At 38.7% G+C, this 23,471-nt stretch overlaps 1 protein-coding gene across 1 annotated transcript; it reads right to left on the reverse strand.

Annotated features, from left to right (window-relative positions):
• Positions 1–215: 215 nt before the first annotated feature.
• emilin2a (elastin microfibril interfacer 2a) lies at positions 216–20,587 on the reverse strand. The gene is made up of 9 exons (XM_015354439.2): positions 20,272–20,587; positions 19,659–19,784; positions 16,174–16,349; positions 13,214–15,127; positions 4,687–5,004; positions 3,812–3,859; positions 3,656–3,706; positions 2,940–3,071; positions 216–1,266 (listed from the first exon to the last, which is right to left on the reverse strand). The coding sequence occupies exons 1-9, from the start codon at positions 20,424–20,426 to the stop codon at positions 932–934; spliced, it is 3,255 nt and encodes a 1,084-aa protein (XP_015209925.2). The 5' UTR covers positions 20,427–20,587; the 3' UTR covers positions 216–931.
• Between the last annotated feature and the right edge of the window lie 2,884 nt (positions 20,588–23,471).

Genomic DNA, 23,471 nt, shown 5'->3' on the forward strand with positions numbered 1-23,471 from the left:
GCTGAATACTTTTCTAAAGCACAAAGCTCAACATGCCTTGATGGGACTTGATTTGTTTTTTTTGACGCTCATGAAGAGTGCCCTATATGGAGCTGGATATGTGATTAATTTAAACTGTCCTTCCCATAACAGATGGAGTTATTTGTCCTTACAGAATCATATATAAAGTTTTGGGATAATGTCTGTTTTACCATAAAGAATAAACTGCCGACACCTTTGATATAAAAAGTTTATTGTACATGTGTATTTCAGACAACAGTGACGTTACAGCAGACAACATGGCATTTCCAATTTATTCTATTTACATAACGGTTTCCTTGGCTACTACTGACAGCTTTAAAAAAGTAAAGCTACAGTGTCATGGAGAGGAAGAGCCAATGTTGTCTATTCCTAATTGGGAAATCATATGCATTTGAAAATACCAATTTTGTTACTGATTTATAAGTTACTATAAATTATTAAAAATTTTGGTCTCATGGATTTTTGACTCTTACAATTTACAGTACAAGTCAACAGAACACAATGATTTATATCCTTTAAAGGTTGTACAAGAGATGTTAAGACCATATCTCCGTGAATTCAAATGACTGATTCCTTTTTCCACTGTGAAACTTGAAAACAAAGTTGCCCTTGAATTTCAGTATTATTTCAGTACTGTCTTTATATATACACCTTAAATGTACCTTACTTTAGAGGAAAATGTAATGCATTTTTCATACAGTAGATTCTTTAGACACTGAGGTTGCTTACAATCCATGTCTTTTAATTGCATAAAAAATAACTATTATTCCATAAAAATAATTTTTAAATTGGTAACAAAAGGAGACTTTCAAATATAGATTATTAACAAATATATTAAAGCTCCCACACTGACAGAATTCTTTAGCTTTAAAAAAAAATGTTTGGCCATCTCTTGCAATTCTTTAGCGGGCTATCTGTGGGAAATCGGGGAATACAGAAATATCCCGCTAAAGGTGGAGAAAATTTCATTGGACTGTGAGTAGGCCAGTCTGCCTGCTGTCATAACAAGACTGACTGTGTCTCCCGGTTTCAGGCTGAGGATGATGTTGAATGTGCCAGTGCCTCCACAGGTAGGCCTACCACCCCTGGGCCTGTATTCCAGCTGCTCTCTCTTGTAGCCTGCAGTGTCGAGCCTCAGGACGCTCTCATTGGATACTGACAGCACAGCTTCCACCCTCTCCTCCCGCTCGGCGATCAAGACAGCAGTGATCATGTACCGGCCCTCAACTGGAGCAGTGAAGATACCTGCAAACACAAGAACATAAGAAAAGTTACAGGACAGAGCAGGTCATTCAGCCCATCCCACCTGTCGGGTACTTAGCAGATAATTGATCCGAGGATTTCAACCAGCCATTTCTTAAAGGAAATGAAAGAAAAAGCTATTGGCTTCAACAGCAAGGCTGGGTAGCTTGTTCCATATTCACACAACTCTTCTTGAGAACTACAGTTCTGTCAGGGGCTCAAATACAAGGACATTTTGAATAAACACGACTTCTGATCCACAAAGACTTGATCTTTCGGACGCCCTCTAGAAAAGTACAAGTGAGAGCACCTGTAGGTAGCCTTCAACAACATTCATCAGCATGCACTGAGAAAGATATGCGTACACATCCAAATATCTTTATGATGCAGTGACGAATTCTGAATTTTGATTTCAAAATAAAAGTAATTGAAGGTTAAGTAAAAATGGCATTATCACCATGATATTATCATGTTTAAGACCATAACTCTAGCTACGACAGGTTATCCCTCTACATGTTTCATTTGGACACTTTTTCCTCTTTTCCACTGACTTGAGCTGAGCTGACCTCTCTGGCTGAGCTATAGTTAAATATGCCAACCTGCAGTTCAAGTTCTAATTGTTAGGTAATGCTAATGTAGGAGGTTTCAGCTATTACTCACATTAGTAAAGAAGAACAAAATCAAATACAAATGAGCAATATGCAATAAAATGATGTTGCTATTTTTATTCAGTTTGTTTATATATTTGTAAATAACCTCCTTAAAAGTTTTGCTTTCTATTACCATAAGAGTAAGATAAAGTGTCAGAAAGACAACTAGAATGAAATATCAAACATCAAACACTTTGAACATTGCAAATGTTTGAGATGAAATTATTAAAATTAAAATCTGGATATCAGAATTTAAAAAGCTCTCATACTTTAATTATTTTCACTCAGCTCCACTTGGAAATTAAATACAGTACTGTATTGCCCGAGTTGGACCAAACATGTACTTGAACCACAGTGAAAGGAAACACCTTCTGGCTGCCCCTTAGCCAGATTGGTCAGCTCCACACCAGCTGAAACAGTTCATGAAGACACTGTTTGTGGTAAATGCTTGGTTTTGAGTTTACCACACTGAATATGTGAAACTGCTTTCAATGAGTTTAAGGTACTGTATGTGATGCTGGTACTTTATACTGTGAGGTCCAGTCTCAGGCTGCAAGGGGATGTTGCCTGGGTGCCTGGCAGGACTACATACCACTGAAGCCATTTGGTTTCAAGTGATAGCTGTATTTGACAAAATATTATTTCTGAGGGAACAAGTAAAGGTTTATTCTATGCTGAAACGAAAAGAGACACAACATTTCGGCAGTGGAGCCTTCTTCAGGTGTCCCCTCCTTCAGGCTCCACAGCCGAAACGTGTCTCTTTTTCGTTTCGGCATGGAATAAACCTTTACTTGTTCCTTTACAGCCTACACATGCTGATGCAGCTCCCTACCTGAATTTATTTCTGAAAGAACTATAACAATGATTTAGAGAAGCTGAGGAAATAGTAGATGGGGTAGGAGAGAGAGGGAGAAGGAGATGGTGAAGGAGGAAAAGAGGGGAGAGAGAGATGGAGGAGAGGAATTAGATAAAAAAGCAGCAACAGCAAATAGAGAGACACTTTTGCCTCTTCTGAAGCGTCAGCACCTGTGTGAGGGTTATAGTGGCCTCCATCATTGACCAGCACTTTGTTGAAGCGGATCACTCCCAAGTCACCAGGGAAGGATCTCTGGGTCAGACCAGCAGAGAAGGAGAACGGTTCTGTCTCAGTGCTGATTCCTGCAATCACACAGAAGAGGTAAGGATCATATAATTAGAAATTCCATATAGTCCTGCATATGTGCCATTTCTTTGGTAAAATTCAGATTTCTGTTGATTACGGAAATGTGAATCTCTATCAAACTGAGCGATAGGTACAGTATAGTAGACACTGGAATTCTTTGGGATGAAAAGAACTATAATAAAGTTATTATTAATGAAATGGGAGTTGTTTTATTCTTTTTTCTGTCAACTGTGAAAGGAAAAAAAAGGGTGCAATGCATCAGCTAAGGGGTGTTGTCAATTGCGTTTACAGAGGAATTACAGTTAAGGGTGGGATAAGACAGCTGTTAGGGTAAGTACAGCTAACAAAAAAAAATAAAATTGCCTAAACCATTATAAAACCAATGTGTGTGAACATATTAAAAATTGTGTACAGAATCCACAAACTCACACTATGAAACTCCCTTATGTTTTACAAACATCCAAAAGTTTGAACACCCCATCATACACGAAGGATATTTTTTGTATATTTGCTACTGGACTTATGTGTTTTCTGAGTGAGCAGGATGTCCTCAGTGCCAGAATATAGTGTAAAACTGTACCTGGGATCAATACAGGCTTATGAGGCAAAGGCTTCTGTGGAAAATGGCCAACTATATAACAGAAAAAACAGAGGAAGAAAAGTATTTAATTTAAAGTCCTCTTTTTCAGTATCCCCATTAAAACAAAAACATGCAAAAAGAAAAAAAAAATATTACCTGAAACAACCCTGGGCTCAAATGATACTGTAGTAATAGGAGGATAGCCTAGAAAGGAATAAAAACAGCTACATAACCATTTAAAACAGAGTTGATAATTTTTCTCTATCAATGCCACTACTATTATTAAGAATAATATTCTTAGTTTTGCTACTGCTTGAAGTTTTATTCACAAGGAATGACAACGCCCCAAAATCGAAGCGTAACAAACTATTGGGAGTGAATATTTGGCTTAACCCGCTTGGCTGAGGGCCGACCTCCTGGCCGTAGGACGAGGAGGCCAGGACCTCCGCGCAGGGTAACCAAGGGGTAGCTGCAGAGGTGGAGTTGGGGTGGAGGTGGGATGCAAAAGTCACACGCAAGGGAGAGAGATATCCCATTTGGTATTTATAGTGTTTGGTGGAGGAAGGACGAAGGGAGTGATTGCTAATCACTGGCGGCTGGGAATGATTGAGTGTGGTTGTTGTCATCCCTCCCAAACGTTAGTTAAATAAACTCAATTTCTTGTCTTGTATGAAAGAATTCCTTGTGGCAGCAGTAAAGCTGGATCTACTTCTTCAATGATATGGAACATTTTAGCTGTGTAACTGCAGCTCTTGAGATGAGGATCCTAATAAGGTCAACTGTGAAAAGGCATATGGGGGGCTATAGGACATGGGGTCCCAAACCTTATCCTCAAGGAGGGCATTTTGAATCTCTAATAGTCTACATGAACAGTCTGCTGGACTGCGAACCTTGATGACCAAAGTTAGAAACACCTGCTGAAGGAACAATCTATTTGAGGACAAAAGGCTATTCTCCCCACCCCCCCTTAGTATTTCAATAGAAAGTACTCCATTGCTTCCCCTATCACACATAACTGCTCATGCACTAACCTGGCGCTCCGGCAACTCCTTTGAAGTCGGTCATAAAGCCGTTGGTGTCCTGAGGCAGACCAGCAGAGGTCTTCTGCACTGTTCCCGGTGGGCCTGCCTCCCCTGTCTCCATCACCACCTTGGGCGGCCTGGCCACGGGCTGCCTAGTCAGGGGCTGCCTGAGTGTGGGCCGCAGGCGAGGCCGAGTGGTGACGGGCACCTGTTTCCTGGGAATGAATGGTAGCTGGATCTTTTGAACGTCTGGCTCATGTTTCCTCTGGATTTCCGGCTGAGCTGGTTTCTTGGTGACCGTACTGACACTAGGTTTTACCTTTATTTCTGGAGATAAGAAGACAGATAAAGAATTTAGTTTTCCCACAGAAGCATCAGAAGGCAAGCCTAGTTTACATCTCCCCTGCAACTGCACCCATACAAGTACTGTACTTTAAATTGTACCATTATATATGTACCGTTATATATATATGTATTTAAATTTTCTATTTTTTTACCCATTCAGTAAGACATTGTCAATTATTAATCAGCAAGGCTTACCAATGCTGTAACTGTATTGTAGTCAGATAAGAACTGGCTTTGCATAAGCTCTTTTTTGACATACCCATTGGTATCAGCTGGTTGTTATTTGACAAGCTTCAAGCTCACACTGCCTGACTATTGAAAGAATACTGACCTCTCACTGACATCACTGCAAGCTTGCAGGTGCCTGGTCCCAGGGGTTACTCTTACATAGAAAGCTTAGGAATCCCAGGCCGAAGCTGGCCCATCTGGCAGTGGTTGGACAAGTACCAGCGCTTAGGGAAACCCAGTCACAGATGTCTAACAACACTGATCAAGCCCAAAACCTACAATATCCCAACAACAGGACCCAACCTTCACTTCAAACAACGCTTTTATTGCCTTATCTACTCGTGAGCTCATCCCAAATGTTTTTATTCATGATTAAGCTGCTCCAAAAAAGAAAACTGAAGTATGAAATTCAAATGACCTTTAAGAATTAGTAAGACAATACTAATGTACTACATAAGTGTAATAGTTGTCTAACTTCAAACTTCTATTAAGGAATGTCTGCCATGTTCTTACATTGTCAAACTGCTTTAAACAGACAGGTCTTACTTCCTTTTTAATAAAATATGGTGAGTACCAGCTAAACTCATCCAAGCAAATTTTAACCTTGATCTATTTTCCTGGTAGAACTAATTCTGGAATTCAATTTGCCTATAGGCAAGGGTAAAATCATAGGCCAGGGGTCCCCCTATCGTGGTCCCAGATGGTGGGTGTGTCTACCAGTGTTCAGTCCAGCTGGGAGATCTGATTCAGCTTGTTATTGGTTTAATTTGACCAATTTACCATTTTCTCCCAGCTCTTCAGGTGCTGGTGCGTTAAAGAGACATGGAAAACCTGCAAAACATACCAGCCCTTCAAAACCAGGAAAGGGGGACCCTGTTAGAGACCATCCACAACACAAGAGCTCTTCAACCTGCTCAACAGCTTGACTACTGTATGTTTCTGTCAAGATGTGATGCATCTTGATCTTCAGTTTTCCCTGAAACATTTTATTTACAATTGTGTCACAATATATTTCTGTCACGGAAGCCAAGGGCTGCCATGGAGAGAGACCGGCGAGACGGAAGGACCCTATGCATAGCGGCAAGAAAAGAGAAAACACAGAGGTTCAGTCTAGGCTCAAGGTATCGGGTGAAGTCGTAGTGAGACATAAGCCCTCAGGTAGCAGACGTGGGGCGACCTGTTGAGGAGAGCCTCTTGACAACCGATCCTAATGCCGAGCGAAGAGGAAGGAGAGACCCGGAAATATATAGCCCCAGACAACAAGACACACCTGAAGAACAAGTAAGCCCAGGGAAACTAGGAACAAGACAGAGCAGGATTGCCCTCTAGATTTGGAGGGCGTGACATTTCACATTACCTAGTCTACCAAAGCTACATACAACAGCTTTGATCATTCTTTATTACTTTATAAATTTATAACAACATGAAATGAATTACAACCAATAAAGTTTCAGACTTTTTTAACGTCGAATACACAGTTGATCTCTTGACAACCCTCTATTTCTCAAGTGAAGCAAGTCATGTCTAAGTGCCAGGAAATGGGTGTTTCTCTTATCCAAGCCCAGGAGAAACTGTCATATTTCCAATATGGTGGGTGAAAACAAGATTTGTATAACAATAACTGACCAATAAGCACTAAATATCCCATACACACTATATTCACAAAATAATCAGAGGTGCTCACTAAACTATATTAATAAAAACAATTTTTTTGCACAATGGTGCAGAATTAAATTAATACATTAAAATACACAAGCCCTCAAACAAAAGGAAATCGATTTTGGATTAATTTATACACAGTTATCAAGTTTATGCTGAACATTCTCATTATCAGTTTTCAATATTGTGATCAATGAAGTCTTCTGTTAACAATTCTCCATTCCCAGTCTATCCTCATTGTGATTGATTTTAGGAAATAAACATTGTCTGCTACCAAATCTGTTATTTTTGTAGCTTTTCCAAAGATTGTCCTCCGTAGTCCAGGTAAGTGAATCTAACAGCAAAGTTTACTTTTACTATAGTCTTAATAGCACTGAAGCATATACTGTACAAACCAGTTCAACAAAGCAAGGGGTGTTGATTTGTCTTTGCTTGAAATTAAAATATTGCTTGTTTTCATGTTCAGTGTCTCTTGGAAAACCTGCTTTGTAATTGTTTTCGGGTTAAATTTTCAGCTTTTTAAAACCGTGTCAGATCTGACAGTTTGTTCCATTATTTCTTAACAGGTGCTGGCTGTAAAACCAGCAGTATTGCAAAATATTCACTTGTTGAGCACATGGCAAAGGCATGTGTCCACGTTCTGCAATAAAGTACAGGAAATTAAATAAACTGCACATAAATTACACTCACAGTACAAAACAGTAAGAGCCATCCATCCAACCATTTTCTAAAAGCTTCATTCAATTCAGGGTTGTTGAGCAGCCTACTGTATATCTCAGCAAGCAATGGGCACAAAGCAGGATACAGCCTGCTTGGGACACCAGTCCATGCTCACACCAGGGCCAGTTTTCCTCGAAGCCAATTAACCTACCAGTATAACTTCAGACAGTAGCACTCTGCCACCACGCCACCTCACAGAATAATGTGTTCGGTGTTGAGCAGCCAGGACAACTTGAACAGGAAATAGCATACTTTATATTCCACAAGCCTCTGAAATAGTTTCAAACCCCAACTACATCCCTTTATTCGACCATGATAGCAGTTCTACCAGTTCTAGTGAGGATAGAGACCTGGGGATTTATCAGGCAAGAGAAGGTCACAGAATCCTCAAACCAGAAGTTCAGAAATATTTAACAAGTAAATATTTTTCCACAGGTTAGAGATAAATAAAATAAAGCAAACAAATTCTAATGATCCTTAGTGTTCATTGCTTATAGTGAAATATCTAGTACTAAGAACTGTTTTCTTTTAAGAGAGAATTTCCTTTTAGCTGGGTGAAACCACTTTAAATCAGTTTCCATTTTTGTCAGGTTCTGTGATATGGACATTGTTCTGTCTTTATCTGGAACCCTGTAACTGGAATCCTGAAGCCTAGGAATCGTCGCATCTCAGATTATGAGAGATGCCATTAAAACATCAGTTTTAAAGAATAAAGAAAAAAATATTTACATTAATCTATGTAAAATGTATCTACTTACAACAATGTTAAAATAGAAAAGGCATTTTATAAACAAAAGAGTGATTTAGAGGTAATGAAACCCCAATAACGTTTTACAACATGTCATCATCATACTGTAAGTGTTCGGTTTAGTTTTTTATATTTATGATTTAGCTTTTCTCTATCATGGTTTATGATGTCTTAATATACCGTACATGTTTTTTCATCATGACTTCCCTATGCTTGACTGCACTTGACTTTTACCAGGGCCCACCACAGTAAGTCTGAGGTAAACCTTTCTACAGGAAGAGAGAAAGAAATGAAAGGCACACGAGTTCTGGCTGATCTTGAAACAAAAATCCAGGATGTCACATTCTGCAGAGCACAAAAAGGAGGGTCACACATGTTGAAGAGTTGCCTGCTGGCCATAAACACAGCCAGGAAAGGCACTGTGAAGCATGACTATAAATATCAGCCTTCTGCCCTCAAGACTAGCCCAATTAACAAGCAATGCTAGCCTCTGACAAGCTCCCCCAGTTATGATTAAAGGGAACTGAAAGAGAAACAGACAGGCTTTCAAATTAGCACACAACCAATATCCCCCACAGCTAAGCAGAAACCATGTGCTGGAGGAAAGCATTCCTGTGGCGTTTGTGATAGGAAATTATCTTTCTTTTAGTCAGGAGAGCAGAAACCCAGGGTGTACTTAACTGTTTTTATGTTAATTTACCACGAAAGTACAAAATTCAAACTGGTGAAAGAGTTTCTACATGTGGCTGAGCTTAATCCTTAGTCTTGGATGGTAGGCCCAAACTGTAACTTCGTATTTTACAATTTTGATTAACAGGCTGAACCTATTACAACAAGACAGGTAAATCCCACAGGGGTGGAAGAAAATACAGCCTCTACATGGGCCTGATTTACTAGCTTAGGATGTGGAGATTACTGGCAGACTTTGGTTACTCATGGTCACCAACAAAAAACCTCATGAAAAAGCACACATTCTCCACATTTAAGTCAGACTGAGCTGTCTGTGGAATATGTTTCAGAATAAACAGGGATTAAGAAGCCAGGATTCTTAATGTTACCTGCATAAATAAACTACAGTAAATAAACTGCAAAAATTCCCTGACTATGGCAGTTGAGAAAATGACTATCCCAGTCATTCTGGTGGCAAAACAAAGACACATATTTAAAAGAATGTGAATGATCTATTAAACAATATGAAACAAACATGTGCACATAAAAATGACAATTGTTACAATTATATTTTGGGAACCATTAAAAAATAGTTAAATCTGTAAATTTAGATATGTTCATGAACAATTGTTCTTACATGTTCTTAGCAAAACACCACTTTCTTCCTTCTCAAAAACATAGAACTGTATATTGTATTTTGCCATTATTTTGCATTCATTTTTCTGTTAAATCTATTTAATTTCTGTATTTCCATTAAATGTTATGTCTACATTCAAATATTATGACTGAAAAAGGTCACATATCTTTCCCTATTTTCTATATGGACCTTTCTTTGAAAACTGCAGATAGCAAAAGGACAAGGGTTACTCAGAAAGTAAAAAAACAAGGTTCTTGCCAGCATTTGTACATCTTTTACAGATAAGGAAAAAACAATCTGCATGTTGTGTATCATTAACAGTAGTAGCCAGCTTCTACTGTGGGTCTCCAGTTCACTGTTCCCACTGATACAGGCCCTGCGCTCTTCTCTCTGGATTCAGCAAGCTGTGGTCTGTAGAGTATCAAAGGTTCCCAGGTCTGCCTACTGTACATGCTGTTGAACTGCATTTTTATTTCAGGTACAGATCATATTCCAGGTATCCATGGTTTCATAAACGCCTTCATTTATTTCTACAGTAATTGTTCCTACGTTCTGAAAAATGAAGTAGCATTATTTGACAAGGTCAAACTGCAAGAAAAAACAAAGCATGGAAATGTTTGTGGACACCAATTTGCTTTATAAATTGGCTAAAGTTGATTTCAAATGCTTACAGTGATGCAGAATACAACTTACCATAATATGATGTGCAGCACTATTAAATCTGCTGAGGACAAGATTACTGCCTAAGCATTTTGTGATACCAGAAAGGGAAATTCGAAAACTGCTTCACTGCCAGTTTTCTTTAAAAAATGGATCTTCAGGGGAAGAGCCTGGAAACAGATTTTCCCGAGGAAATGACAGCCCATCCCATGGTATCAACACAGCGGTGTTGTTTCAGTTTCCCATGCTAGCTCCACTGAAGTGCATACTGTATGCCAAAGAAAGGATCTCTAGGGAAATGATTAGGCATGACATAATGTGTATACAGCCCCACATCTGTTGAGGGGGACTGCTCTCTGCTGTCAAAACCCAACAAGTGAGGCACAGGGAGGGTCCTGGAATGATTTCAGCAAGCGTAATAAAAACCAGATCAACAGATCAACCCAGAGCTGCTCTTTATGTTACAAGAGGGTGATTGTTTGAAATAAATGTTCTCAGATAAGTTTTACGATATATGGCCTTGAAACAGAACTTGTGGAGGAATAGATTTCTCTACATTAAAACCTACACAGTCTGTTGTAATGATACTGTAGGATTACAACTGACCTATCAAGGGGTAATTGTTTATGACTTAAGCAAGTACTTACTGTATAATATTTCAGAAACAACTTAACATAACTTAGCATAAGTAAGGTTACAGACAAGATAACCAGTGATTGTTTGGTAGTTAAGTGGCTGAGAGGGTCTAAAAAAAGTCACATCCACTTGACATAGGCCACTCTCACTCTCTTTTGCAGAAAATAATTCGCACAACATAATGAGACTGAGTTAAATGAAAATAAGCAATAATTTATTCACTACTAAAGCAGTTTTTGACAAATATAAGCTACTTCAGTTCTCAACCAAAAATGAAACCAGAATTTTGCTTTTTATTCCTTGTGTTGCTTAGGGAAACTGTTAGAGTGTGTCATCTACAAGTTTAGAAATATTTTATCCAACCATGTCCACCCTCTCATTACTAAGCCTCTGGAAGTCTGAATGCTTGTACACTACAAATCAGGATTCATTAACCCTTATTTTACATTACAGTGTCTGCAGCAGGGACTGGAAAGACATACTCACCAGCTATGATGCCTTCAGTATTATGGAACACATATGTAAAATGCCAGTATAAGCAGAGTGGGATTTAAGACCTTTTTTTTTATTCTCTTGAGTGAACTGCAACAATTTTAAGCTATTAACAAACAATTCATTTAATACATAAGTTCTCCAGTACTAGTTTTAAGGCAGCATTGAAGATCATATGTAACAGTACAATATCCATTGCATAACACAACAAGCATGTGAAAAATAGTGACCCTTATCTAGAATTTTCCCTTAGCCAGCCTCCTGATTTAACAGCTACAAAATTCCTAAATATACTGTTACCCTGTGAGTCATATAAAAGCTGACCCTCAACAGGAGGTTACACTCATAAAGGTTTGTTTCTGACCACATACAGTACAAGCACAGTGCCTCACTGTTATATATATTATAAGACTTCAATGATTCTATGTAGAATTCCACTGTTTAGGAGGAATGGGAGATAGACAATCGACAAGTGTGTTTATAAGGAGTCTGCGGGGCAGTGGTACTGTATTTGTTTGCTTGTCAGTTTATGTTGACGCCGAGTGTCCCTTTTAAACAGATGAAATGGTCAATCACCTCACTTTCTATCCTCATGTAAGCATCCAGGTATCAGTAACAACGAATAGCACTCCTCCCCCAGTCCCATTTCAGAGGTTCAGCACCCACTGTGGTAGAGTCGTGTCTTTCACCCTCAGCAACATGAACCTGCAAGTGCCTGGAAAACCACAGGGGGCGCTGTGTTGCTGAGAGTCCACAACGCCCTGGCTGACTGCCACCCTGCCCTTGATGGTGCTAAACCACTCATCCTGGTCCTGGTCATTGTTGCTTAGTGAACAAAATGTCTGTTGTGTTGTGTTGTCAAGCTGTAATGTATTTGTTTGGTTGCCCTTTTGTTTTCTAAAATAAAATGGACTTGCTTGTTTAAAAATCACATACTCCTGCATTCCTGTTACTCACACATGTAACATGACTTCTCTGTGGCAGGTTTAAGTACATGCTCAAGAGTCTTAGAGATAAGTATGGCTGCTGTCTGACAACTCCCAGATAATTGCAGAACATTTCAAAACAAAAGGTCATTCTGCACTGAGACAAAATGATCTCAGGGCATTCCTGGAAAGGCAGGCCAAACTTTTGTCCTAACTCAGTTTGTGTAATGAAACGTTTGTTACCATTTACAAGTATTTTCTTTACTGTCTTTATATATGGAACAATGAATTTATGTCATTACGTAATTTGCAAGAGTAGCAGACAATTTGTCAAAGATGTCACTGAAGAAAACCAACACTATTCATTTCTGATTTGTTCTAACCTTGAATGTTCAATTTGCACAGAAATAAATTCATTTTTCGAAGTATTGAATTCACAACAGAACCGTTTTACCTCATTTGAAACCTGAATTCAGATGTGGAAAGCTTTCTATTACATCTCTCAACCTTACTTTTCTCACGTCTACATTTTTAAAAATAAATCTTAATCGGGGTAAAGGCCATAATGCTGTATTAGTTTCTAAAAATGATTGGTTTAACCATCATAATGCTTCTCAGAGATCTGTAATGTAAATCAATATTTGTAAAGTCTTCCAGCCTGTTACTGAGGAGCTCTTAATAATGGCACTGTAATTTCAAGAAATAAAGGAAAAAAGACATTTGTGGCCAATAAATTGCTTCATGTTCCCCTTTGTCTCACTGGAAAGAGAACACCCACACCTAAGTAAAGCTTACAATGTTTATTACAGAACTTACCTGGGGGGCTTGTAACTTTGGATAGATCTTGAAGATTCTTGGCAATTTCAGAGATTTCATTCTGGCAATTCTGGAAGGAGTCCTTCAGTCCATGGATGTCCCGGGACTGAGTCTCCATTGTCCCATTGAGCTGATGGACACAGGTCCACAGGCTGGTCACATGCTTGTTGAGGCCCTCCTTGATCCTCTGCAGGCTGCCAGAAATTGAATCCAGCTTGCCGCACACACTCTCCACATTGGACACCCGGCCGTCCACATTCGAGACCTCCTTCTTGATGTCTTGGGTGCTCTCCTTACACTGACTGACCTCTGTGGTGATTTGTTTAGTAAGTTGATCCAGCCTGTCTTTCAACTCATCCAATTGACTACTGTTTCCATTCATCTGGGACATGTGATTATCCAGCATCTCCTGGATTTTATCAGCATCAGAACTGAAGGTGTTGTCCCTTCTACAACAAGTAGAATTAATGTGGAGGAGATCTTGTGTGTATTTACTCAGAGAATCCCCTAAACCTTTAACGGCACCCCTTAAACCACTGACATTATCTTTAAGAGAGACAATTTCACCCTCCATGCCTGCTATGCTCTGGCTGTTAGACTGGATAGCCAGCAGCTGTTTGTCAACAGCACTCTGAAGTGCTGTGAGCATTGCAGTGTTGGTATTCATATTTGAATGCATATACCTTAAGTTATTTTTGTAGTTCTGAAGATCCCGGAGAGAAGTTTGGATGTCTTTTGAACTGCAATCAGCAGAACATGAATTATTGATTGCCTTTAATCTTTCTTCTAGACGTTTCATTTCATTTTGGACAAGATGCTTATGGGAAATCAACTCATTCTGTAGATTATCTATTAAATCAACATATATTTGAGTGGAAGCGCTGTTTCTCGTTTCCAAAGATGGGACGGATAATTGGTCCTCCAAAGAGTTCAGTCTGTTATCAAAGAGATCTCTCAATCTATCCACTTCATCTGTAATCTGCTGGCTCAGTTTCGCTTCTATGTAAAAGCAGTGCACTTCAGCATTGCTCTCTGTAACATTGATTCTGGACTCGAGCTCATCAAGGCGCTCCCTGGAATCATCTTCAATTTGAAGAGTAGCGAAGCGTTCCAGCTCATTATCAAGCCTTGCATTGAGGATCCTGTGGGCTTCTGCAATACGATCAACCTTCTTTTCAAGGTCATCTGGCTCGGCTTTAACAGGGGAACCTGACTCACAGCAGCTATTGTCCTTCCTGGCCCCATGTGACCCTTCCACCTTTACCATGAGATCTTTAATCTCTTTCCTGAGGCCTGCCTCCTTGGTCTCATAGAGCTCTGTCAGGCTGAGGTAGTTGGCTTCATTTTCTTCACACTGCTGCTGGACAGACAATATATTGTAATCACAGGAGTTTTTCAGATCAGCCAACTTGATCTCCATGCCTTCCAGTATCTCCACTCTTAGCTCCTCAAACTTGCTGTCAACATAGGCCTGGTAAATATCGAAAGGGGGCGCTGTAGCATGGGCACCTTGGGCAGCTTCCATGAGGACCTTAAGCTGCCCATCATGCCCGTATACTTTGCTGTGCAGGTCGTCCAACATCTCAGTTTTGGTTTTCAAGGTGTCCATTACATTGTTGAACCTGGACATCACATCCCCCATCCCGTCCTGCTCTTTGCTGTGTTCAAAGCCATTCACATGAATGCTCTCTGTCTCCCCGCCCACTGCACTGTCAGGCAGCTTCAGGTTGTTCAGCAGGGTAAGCAGCATCGTGCTTGTGTCCTCCTGGATGTTCACTCTGAGGTTCTCGGTCATCCCAGTCAAGGCAGCCTGCAGGTCCAGAACGGTCTGAGAGAGCCGCTGGACCTCATCTTCCAGCACTTGTATCTTCCCCTCCTGGTTCTCCGGCACTCCTGTCTCTTTCAGCCCTGGTTCTGCAAGACAACCAGCATCTTCATCACTCAAACTGTAAGTCACACAAAGTGCAATTTTGTCTTGAGTGCCAATATAACAAGATGATAATTATCAGTTATGTGCAACTCAAAATCCTAGAACAGTTAACTATTAACACAGAGGTGTGTAAAACAGGCATAGATTAATTAAATTTAATAAATTTGATAAAAGCTTTAATTGCTTGCTCATTGATAGTTAATTTAAGTTCAGAATCCACTAAATCCTTCTTAGTTGTAAAGACTGAGATCTGCCTGGCGTGTTATGAAGGTGTTATGATTTATGCACTGCAAGCTTGATAAAACGTCCCACATTATACCGCGGTTGTGTATATACCAGATCCCAAGATAATGTACCCCAAGATTAACATGTTTATAAGTTCATCATTATATTAGCAGGTTTACAGTAATGACCTCCAAAAGAAACAAAATACTAAGAAAAGGTGTAGATTACAGAGTTAAAAGTGATGGATGACTTGTAGACTCCGTAGAAGACAAAGCAGGGCTTCAAAGAAAGAAAATAAGACTTTTTACTAAATTTGGTCAAATCTAGTTCACTTATAATGGCAATAAACGTTGTCCTTGATATCTTTATAATAAAGGGGTGAACTGTATCTAAATTAAGTGTAGTCCCTACCTTAACTTGCAAAAGATAACAGGAATGTACAAGATGGACTGTAGCATGATATACATTCATGTACAGTAGTACTGTCTGAATAACTGGAATGTTGGCTTTACACTGTCAGATTCAATTAAACAAACAATATTCTCCAAATTAAGCTCATGTTTTAGCTGTCGAAGTTCAAAGTGGACATAATGAGATTGGAAAATATTCATTAAATTTGTTATAAATAGGTCTTCAATGGGTATTTAAGTAGAGGTATATGTTTTCTATGGGGGGAAAGAATTTCCACCAGCGACAGTACAGTATGTGGCTATATGCATTTATCAGAGGTGTTACTAACAAGAACGTATACTCCTTCATTAAAGGAAAATCAATTTAGCATAATATTACATTATAAGTGCATTACTTGGTGCATTTTGTGCAGGTATTGGGGTTCGATTGGGACCCAGTGACATTTGTCTCGATGGTGTATCCTTCAGTTCCTTGCAGTCTGAGCCCTGGAAACCAGGACAACACCTCCACTCCAGCTCAGTAATGGTCTTGTAGGCAATCTTGTATGTAGGGCGAAAGCGTGTCCGATACCTACAAAATAGTGAGAGTACTTGGATTAACATGAGCAGCACCACCTTTATTAGTTCTGCTTCTCATTTGCAGGTTTGTCAAGAAAGATGGTAATATGGATAAAGTACTAGCAAATCTTAGAGGAAAACCTACTTCAGACTAAAAACGGAGACAAAATTCAACTTTCCACAAAGCAAAACAAATGTAGCAAAAGTGTATTAAGTGTAGTTAAAGCTTAAGAATAGCAAAGTGAATGTCCTTTAGTGGGGGTGGCATGGTGCCTTGCTGCTCTGGGTTCAGTTTCTGGGGTGCTACCTGCATGGAGTTGGTTTGTTTTCTCTGTGTTTCCTTTGATCTGCCAAAGACTGACTACTAGGACAACTGTCTCGGGGGTAAATTTGCCCTGGTGTGAGTGTGCCACACAATGGACAGATGTCCCATCCAGGTTGTATCCTGCCTTGTGCCTGTTGCTTGCCAGGATAGGCTCCGGCTCCCCCATGGCTCTGTATTAGATAAAGCCATTAGCAAATGAATAGATATCCTTGAGTGGCCCAGTCAAAGTTGATGTGAATCCTACTGAGAATCTGCCTTGCTATGCCCAAGCAAATTAGAGCAACTTTGCAAAGAAGAATGTGCAAACAATGTAACAAACCATTGAGGAACGTTGGTAGAGCTTTACCCATAAGAGATCTGCAGCAGTAATTACTAACAAAGGTGCTTCCATCAAGTTGTGAGTTCAAAGGTCTGAATGCAATCAACATATTTCAGTTTTTCTCTTTAGTTTCTGGTGATGTTAACTGTAACTTATCTTACCCTCAGAAGTATTTGGTTTGAGCATCCAAGTTTTTAATATAACATTAAGCTTAAGAAAATGTACTGTTCTTGAAATCATGTTTTTAATGTCACATTTGCATAATTTTGTAATTTTAACAAATTGGGAAACCACAGAATTTGCATGGCACTGTATATTATAGTTTTATGCTTACATTGTTTAAGGACAATGTGCTTATTCTATTCCCTGTGTATATTACTGTCCATGTCTGTGTTTGAAATAAAGTACTTTTGTAGCATAATGCATGCAAGGTGCAGGAAAATAAGAATAAAAATGTTTAAATGCAAAGTACTGTAAAATCACTTTTCTTGAATACAATACATAATATTAACAGAAGATGGCAGTGCTAGGCAATGCACAGACATCCACTTGGCTACAGATAGGTTTTGTTGTTGTTTTCGATTGTTAAATTAGCATAAGAACCCATTGATTATCTAAACTATGAAGTCAAGTATTTTTTATTTATTTTATTTATTTATTGTACTAACCTTAGATAATTATTTAGTGCCAGTGGAGAAATTCCAAAATTCAACTTGATGGAAATCATGAAACATAGAAAACTGAATACAAAACACAGAATGATTGAACCTGTTAAAATTGGGGAATATGCGAAGAATAAAAGCACAATGACTGATTAATTAAAAGGCAAATCGATGAGAAAGGGGTCCTGTTCCTGACCCTAATGAAACAAGCTATTTAAAGACACACACCCGAAGAAGGCTTCACAGCCGAAATGTTGTGTTTATTTTCTTCTCTTTTCGGAGTGGAATAAATGTTTACCTGTTCCTTTGCAGCCGACGCATGCTGACGCAGCTCCCTACTTGAACTACTTAAAACATAATCAACTGACCTACTGTACCAACGTGCCTCTGGAAGGCAGCAGGAAACCAGTGTACCCAATGAAATCCCATGTGAATACACACACCAAGGCACCCCAGCCTAGAATCGAACCCAGGATCCCAGCACTATGAGGCAGCAATACACCATCCATTCCACACTTATTTATTAAATCGATTATTCAATCAAGTCAGTTTGTACACCTGAGCAAATTCCAAAGGACTATGTCTCCTCGAATCTTCATCTAACAATCTACCTAATTTAAAATGATACTCTGAAACAGAAATGCCAACTTGAAGACCTTCAGGTATCATCTTGTAAACTCTTTGTTGTCAAGTAATTCGCCTTTTATCCTCACTCCAGAAAGTCCTTGTCTAATGAATAGTTATCAGGGAGTGGTAAGGTCTAGATTCAATTAGGGCGCCTTCAGGCCCTGCTTTTATCCAGCTAGTCCTCCCCCATTCCCAAAACTCTTACTCTTACTTACTATAACGTGGGAACAGATAATGCCAAGTTTCTTAAGAAGATTATTTAACTAGTCTAGGAATATTCATAGTTCAGTCTTGCATTTCCTTCACATCACCACAGTCTCAATTTACTAGAGGAGGACCAGTTCTTACAAACATCCGATTGTGTAGCTGCCTTTGAAGACCCATTATATACAGCTTTGCGATATGGGATACCCCTTACTGTTCTGCACTACTGTTAAAGCTCCTGGCAGGAAAACAGTGTGATCTACCTGCGTATTATTGTTAGCCCATTCAGTATGTTCTTTAGTTTCATTTTCTAAACAGTAAAACAGAAAACAAAATATCCTCAAATAAGAAGAAAAAAGCACAATGGACAAATATGACTTCAACCTGAATTGGTATACATAGCTAGTGTACAATAATGTATTGGAGACATAGCAGAAACAAATGGTCAAAGCTTAAAAAGATGATGACAACAATCAATTACATTTGTTCCTCAAAGGGAAATTTAACTTATCTGAACATCCATCAGTGCCACACTGCTTAGGGGATGATACATAGAGCACTGGATCCCAGCTATTAAATGTATTTACTTAAACAAACTCCAGATGGTTTTCCATTTCAAGTGCCTAATTATTATTTTCATTGCAGCTCTTTCCTACAGTACTTTCCATAATGTACAGTATGTCCTCTAAAATATTATGCTTTGGTGCATTACCTGCTTAAACTACTGTAAGATTTTTTATCCTAAAACACACTGAGGACAGCTGCAATAAAATTCAACACATTTATTCAACTGTGATGAAAAGGCCATCATGTCTTGTCGATTGTATGTAGGCTGTAAAATGTATGACAACTGGAAAAGGGATTTGGCTTTAATTCCCCTTATGGGAATGACAGTGTATGAGTTTGCATTTTTACAGTCTAAAAAGTGATTCAAAACAAAGCTTGTATTAATAAAATGCATTGAAAAAAAGAGCAATAATAAAGGATTAATCCATAAGGATTCTTTCATAAATTTAATACTATACAGAAAGTCCCAAAAATTAGGTTTTGTTTTTCACTTTATCAGTTACAAACTCTTAATATTTTCAGAAAGCCCTCGGATGCGACAAAGCAGCTGCTCTAGTGTTCTGACCAATAAACTTACATTCCCTCACTCCGCCCTGACCACTCTCCCGGGACACTTACATCACTTGAGGCTCGCAGTTCATCGCATTCCCCGGGCAGGGTGCAAGCTCGGACTGGACGTAACTTTCAGTTCCATCCAGTACAGCGCAAGTCACGTTCTTCTGCACAACATATGCACACCAATTCCTACAGTGAGATCATTAAAGAAGTTAAAACACGCCGACCACACCCTTTCCACACAAAAGCAAGAAAATAAAACATGATATTCAAACACGTAATACTACCATCCTGATAGCATTCCCCTTCCTGTAGATAAACACATAATTATTATTATTATTATTATTATTACATTTCTTAAGCGAGACGCCACCAAATGTATAAATTGAGACTCAGTTGCGAGTTTTTTTTTAACTATACAGATAACTATTGATTTTATTAAACATTTTCAGTCTAATAAATGAAGCAACTGGGAGAAAATGAAGTCAAAGACAATGTAAAAAAATGAGACTAAAAACGTTTGTGGTGATGAACAATAATGTACACGTTGTAAATGCATGGATTTAATTGAAAATCGTGAAAATACGTTTCACTGCACCACACTACACGCTTCTGTTAACGTTTTTGGTTTAAATACTGCTAAACCAAAGAAAGAAAGAAAAAAAACGTTACTTACTTATTTCTGTGCCTGTGTACAGAACCGGAGTAAGGAGCACCCTGTGAGAACAGGTTATATTTTGAAGAAAATGGAGTTGCAGAAAGTAATGAACAAGTAAGAAAGAAAATAAAACTTGCAAGTTGCCTTCCGGAGCCAGCCTGTAAACGTTTCATTTTATAATTTTATAGTGCATGCATTGAATAAAAGGTTTTCCAGCTCTAGATCCTCCAATGTTCAACGGGAGAGCTTGTTTCTCACAGTGTGGCCAAACTGACTAAAGGCTAAGCGTTTCGTCGAGTTTCTCAATCTCTGCTCGGATGTAGCGACTCAAGTCCACAGGATTTGCTCTCCCTCTCCCTCCCCCTCCCGCATCATTCACCGGCTATTGTCTGTTTGGCATCTGTTTTTTATGTGCAAAGTCGATACTACTATTTCCCTCTAGCAATGGTTGCTGGTCAGAATAAAATAGAACTGAAGTTTTGGTTTAAGTTTTAATTTAAGTTTGGTATAAATAAAAGAAAATGATTTTAGGCTTAGATACCAATGAGCACTCTGAGATTTTCACAATTTTTTCTTTAACGTTATTTACTCATTTTACAGTAAACGCATCTTTACTGACAAAAGCAACTGTGGTTGTGTGTATCAAAAAGTTAAATTTCCCACAGTTAAACAGCCTATATATTGTGGGTATAAAAACACAAAAGGAAGTATTAAACTGAGTCTGACATGACTAACTTGGGAAAGATGCAGAAATTTTCCCTCCCACGGTTCAGTCTAACCTAAATGAGCTGAATGAGCAAACTATAATTTCAAATCATAACCCTGTTTAAAATGCTCACTGGCATATTTCAAATTAAAACGGGTCTGGTTCATTGTTTAAAGCATTACAGGCAATATGCAAAAATAAAACTGTGGTACGGTATATACAGCAATTGTTTTTTTAAGTGTGTCTAATAAAAAGGGACACCAAAAAAATCATGTTTGCTACAGTTGCTAAACTAAATTTTGTGACCAGGCCTGCTACATACTTTACAGTATTGTTTCAAACATGAAAACTATAGGAGAATGGTACAGTAGATACAAGACATTACCCCCATCAGAATAAGAAGAGGTTAAACCCATGGTAAAATGTAGGAAGAAGGAAGAAATGTTTTGGTTGAGGAACAACAGAGGCTGAGGAGAGAGAGAATGTGAGAAGGGATTCAGAAGTTATAGGGGTATAGGGACAGAAATATGGGACATGACTTCCAGGGTGAAATTCCAAAATCTTTAACTGAATAAAGAGATCAGTAAGAAATACCTGACCACTTCATTACCTACTGTACAAAAGCACTATGATCTCCAGAACCTAAAGTGTCTTGAAAAAGTATTCAGGCCCCTCCTATGGTGGTCCCTTTGTGAAATTATAAAAGGATGCATCTGCAATCTTTAAACTTAATATTTTAGTCACAACTTGAATGCTTAACTCAAACTGAAGACAGCTAAGGGTACAATAAGTAACAGTTATATCAGTAAAAATCAGAGAGAAGAATCTGAAATATCTTGATTACATAAAATTCAGACCAATGAACTCAGCATTTGTTGGAAGCATCTTTTACAGCTATTACAGTCTTTTAGAGTGATATTCTACCAACTTTACACACCAGCTTGGTGCAGTTTTTGCCCAGTCCTCCAGAAAGATTTCTCAAGATGCTTGTGAATTCCTTACAGACAGCAGTTTTCATATCTTTCCAAAGATTCTCAATAGGATTCAGACAGTAGTCTCATAGGGCCACTCAAAGACATTCATTTTCTTATTTTAAGCGACTCCAGCCCTAGCACTTAGGATCATTGTACAGCTGAAAGATCATTTCTGACACATTCTTAGGTTAGCAGATTTGACTTAGGATTTGCTAGTACTTTGCTCCATCACATATCCTAGTCCCTGCTGATAAGAACCAAAACTATATCATAATGCAACCCACTACTATGTTTGATAGTAAGGATGGCCATGCCTGAGTAATGGCTACCATGTGTTGGATTTGCATCAGAAATAATGCTTTGCATTACATAAAAAAGATTTATGCAGGATTTGAGATTTTATTAGTTACATGCAAGCCCACTTTGGAGAGTGACATTTTCTCAAATCTGAACTCTTGCAAAGGTGCCATTGGCCACACAGCAGCATCTATCAACACTTTGCTCCTTGCTTGGCTACTCAGGATGGATAGCCTAATCTAGGCAGTGTCTGGGTGCTTTCCTCTTCTTAATGATTAACATTACCATGTTCAAAGACATATTAAGGATCTTTATAATAAATTATACCCTTCTCCTGTTCTACACAATATGCATTAATACAACTTTAATCCTTGAATTGTTTTGAAACTCCTGTGATGATCATGATTGAGTCTCTGCTTGAAATTCACTACCTGACTTGTGGTGTGCCATAGCAAAGAGTTTGAATACATACACCATCATGACTGTTACATTTTTTTCATACTAATTATCTCTATACTGTACTTCTTTTTGTCTTTTTTGTATACAAAAAATATTAATTGTTTCTTCGAAGTTATGGACACTTCCTTCAGATTCATATGCAGTCTTTGTCTTTGTGAATTAAATATGACCCCAAGAATGACATTACAGTATGTGAACTTATCTTGGAAACATCATAAGAGCTCGTCTCACAGCATGGGGGAGAGTGTTTAAACACACAGAACTTAAGGCACAGGAAAACATGGGCCACTCTGGTGTGGACATACAAGAACATGTTCAAGAAAACCAAAACATGAATGCAGCCAAATTTCACACTATTTTGTAGCATTTTATATGACCTGCTTTATCAGATAGTAGCATTGCCATGTGGAAGTGTTTATGCACAAAATACTTCAGTTAGAAGCACTTCGACTTCAATGTTGGGATTCCGGCTAATTGAGTATCATTAGATGAGTTGCAGCTTGCAGACCCTTAAAAGAAGAAAGGAATTCCACTCCTGTAAGCAACAAATTGCAACCTTAAATTCACTGTCAAGTACTGAAATGTAATTTCTCATTATAAATACCTGAGAGAGCCTCTGTACCCCAAAACGCCCGTGAAACCTTAATGTGAAACACAAAGTACAGGATATTATTGTAAAGTGAGTGATAGCTAGCATCTAGTCTGGTGGTCCAGACAAGCCCCACGCTGACAGTAATTATTAGTTTCAGAGAAGTGCCAAATGACCCCACCAAGACTGTTTA

The sequence above is a fragment of the Lepisosteus oculatus genome, chromosome 6 (assembly GCF_040954835.1).
Source record: "Lepisosteus oculatus isolate fLepOcu1 chromosome 6, fLepOcu1.hap2, whole genome shotgun sequence".
Classification (NCBI taxonomy): Eukaryota; Metazoa; Chordata; class Actinopteri; order Semionotiformes; family Lepisosteidae; genus Lepisosteus; species Lepisosteus oculatus.

Bases quoted from the DNA above. Each gene is read 5' to 3' on its own strand.
- emilin2a (XM_015354439.2), bottom strand. From the start codon at position 20,426: ATGAAACGTTTACAGGCTGGCTCCGGAAGGCAACTTGCAAGTTTTATT. The intron at 3,707-3,811 runs GTAATATTTTTT...TCTGTTATATAG, and splicing joins TGAGCCCAGGGTTGTTTCAG to TTGGCCATTTTCCACAGAAG. The intron at 1,267-2,939 runs GTGCTGACGCTT...TTGTGTTTGCAG, and splicing joins CCACTATAACCCTCACACAG to GTATCTTCACTGCTCCAGTT.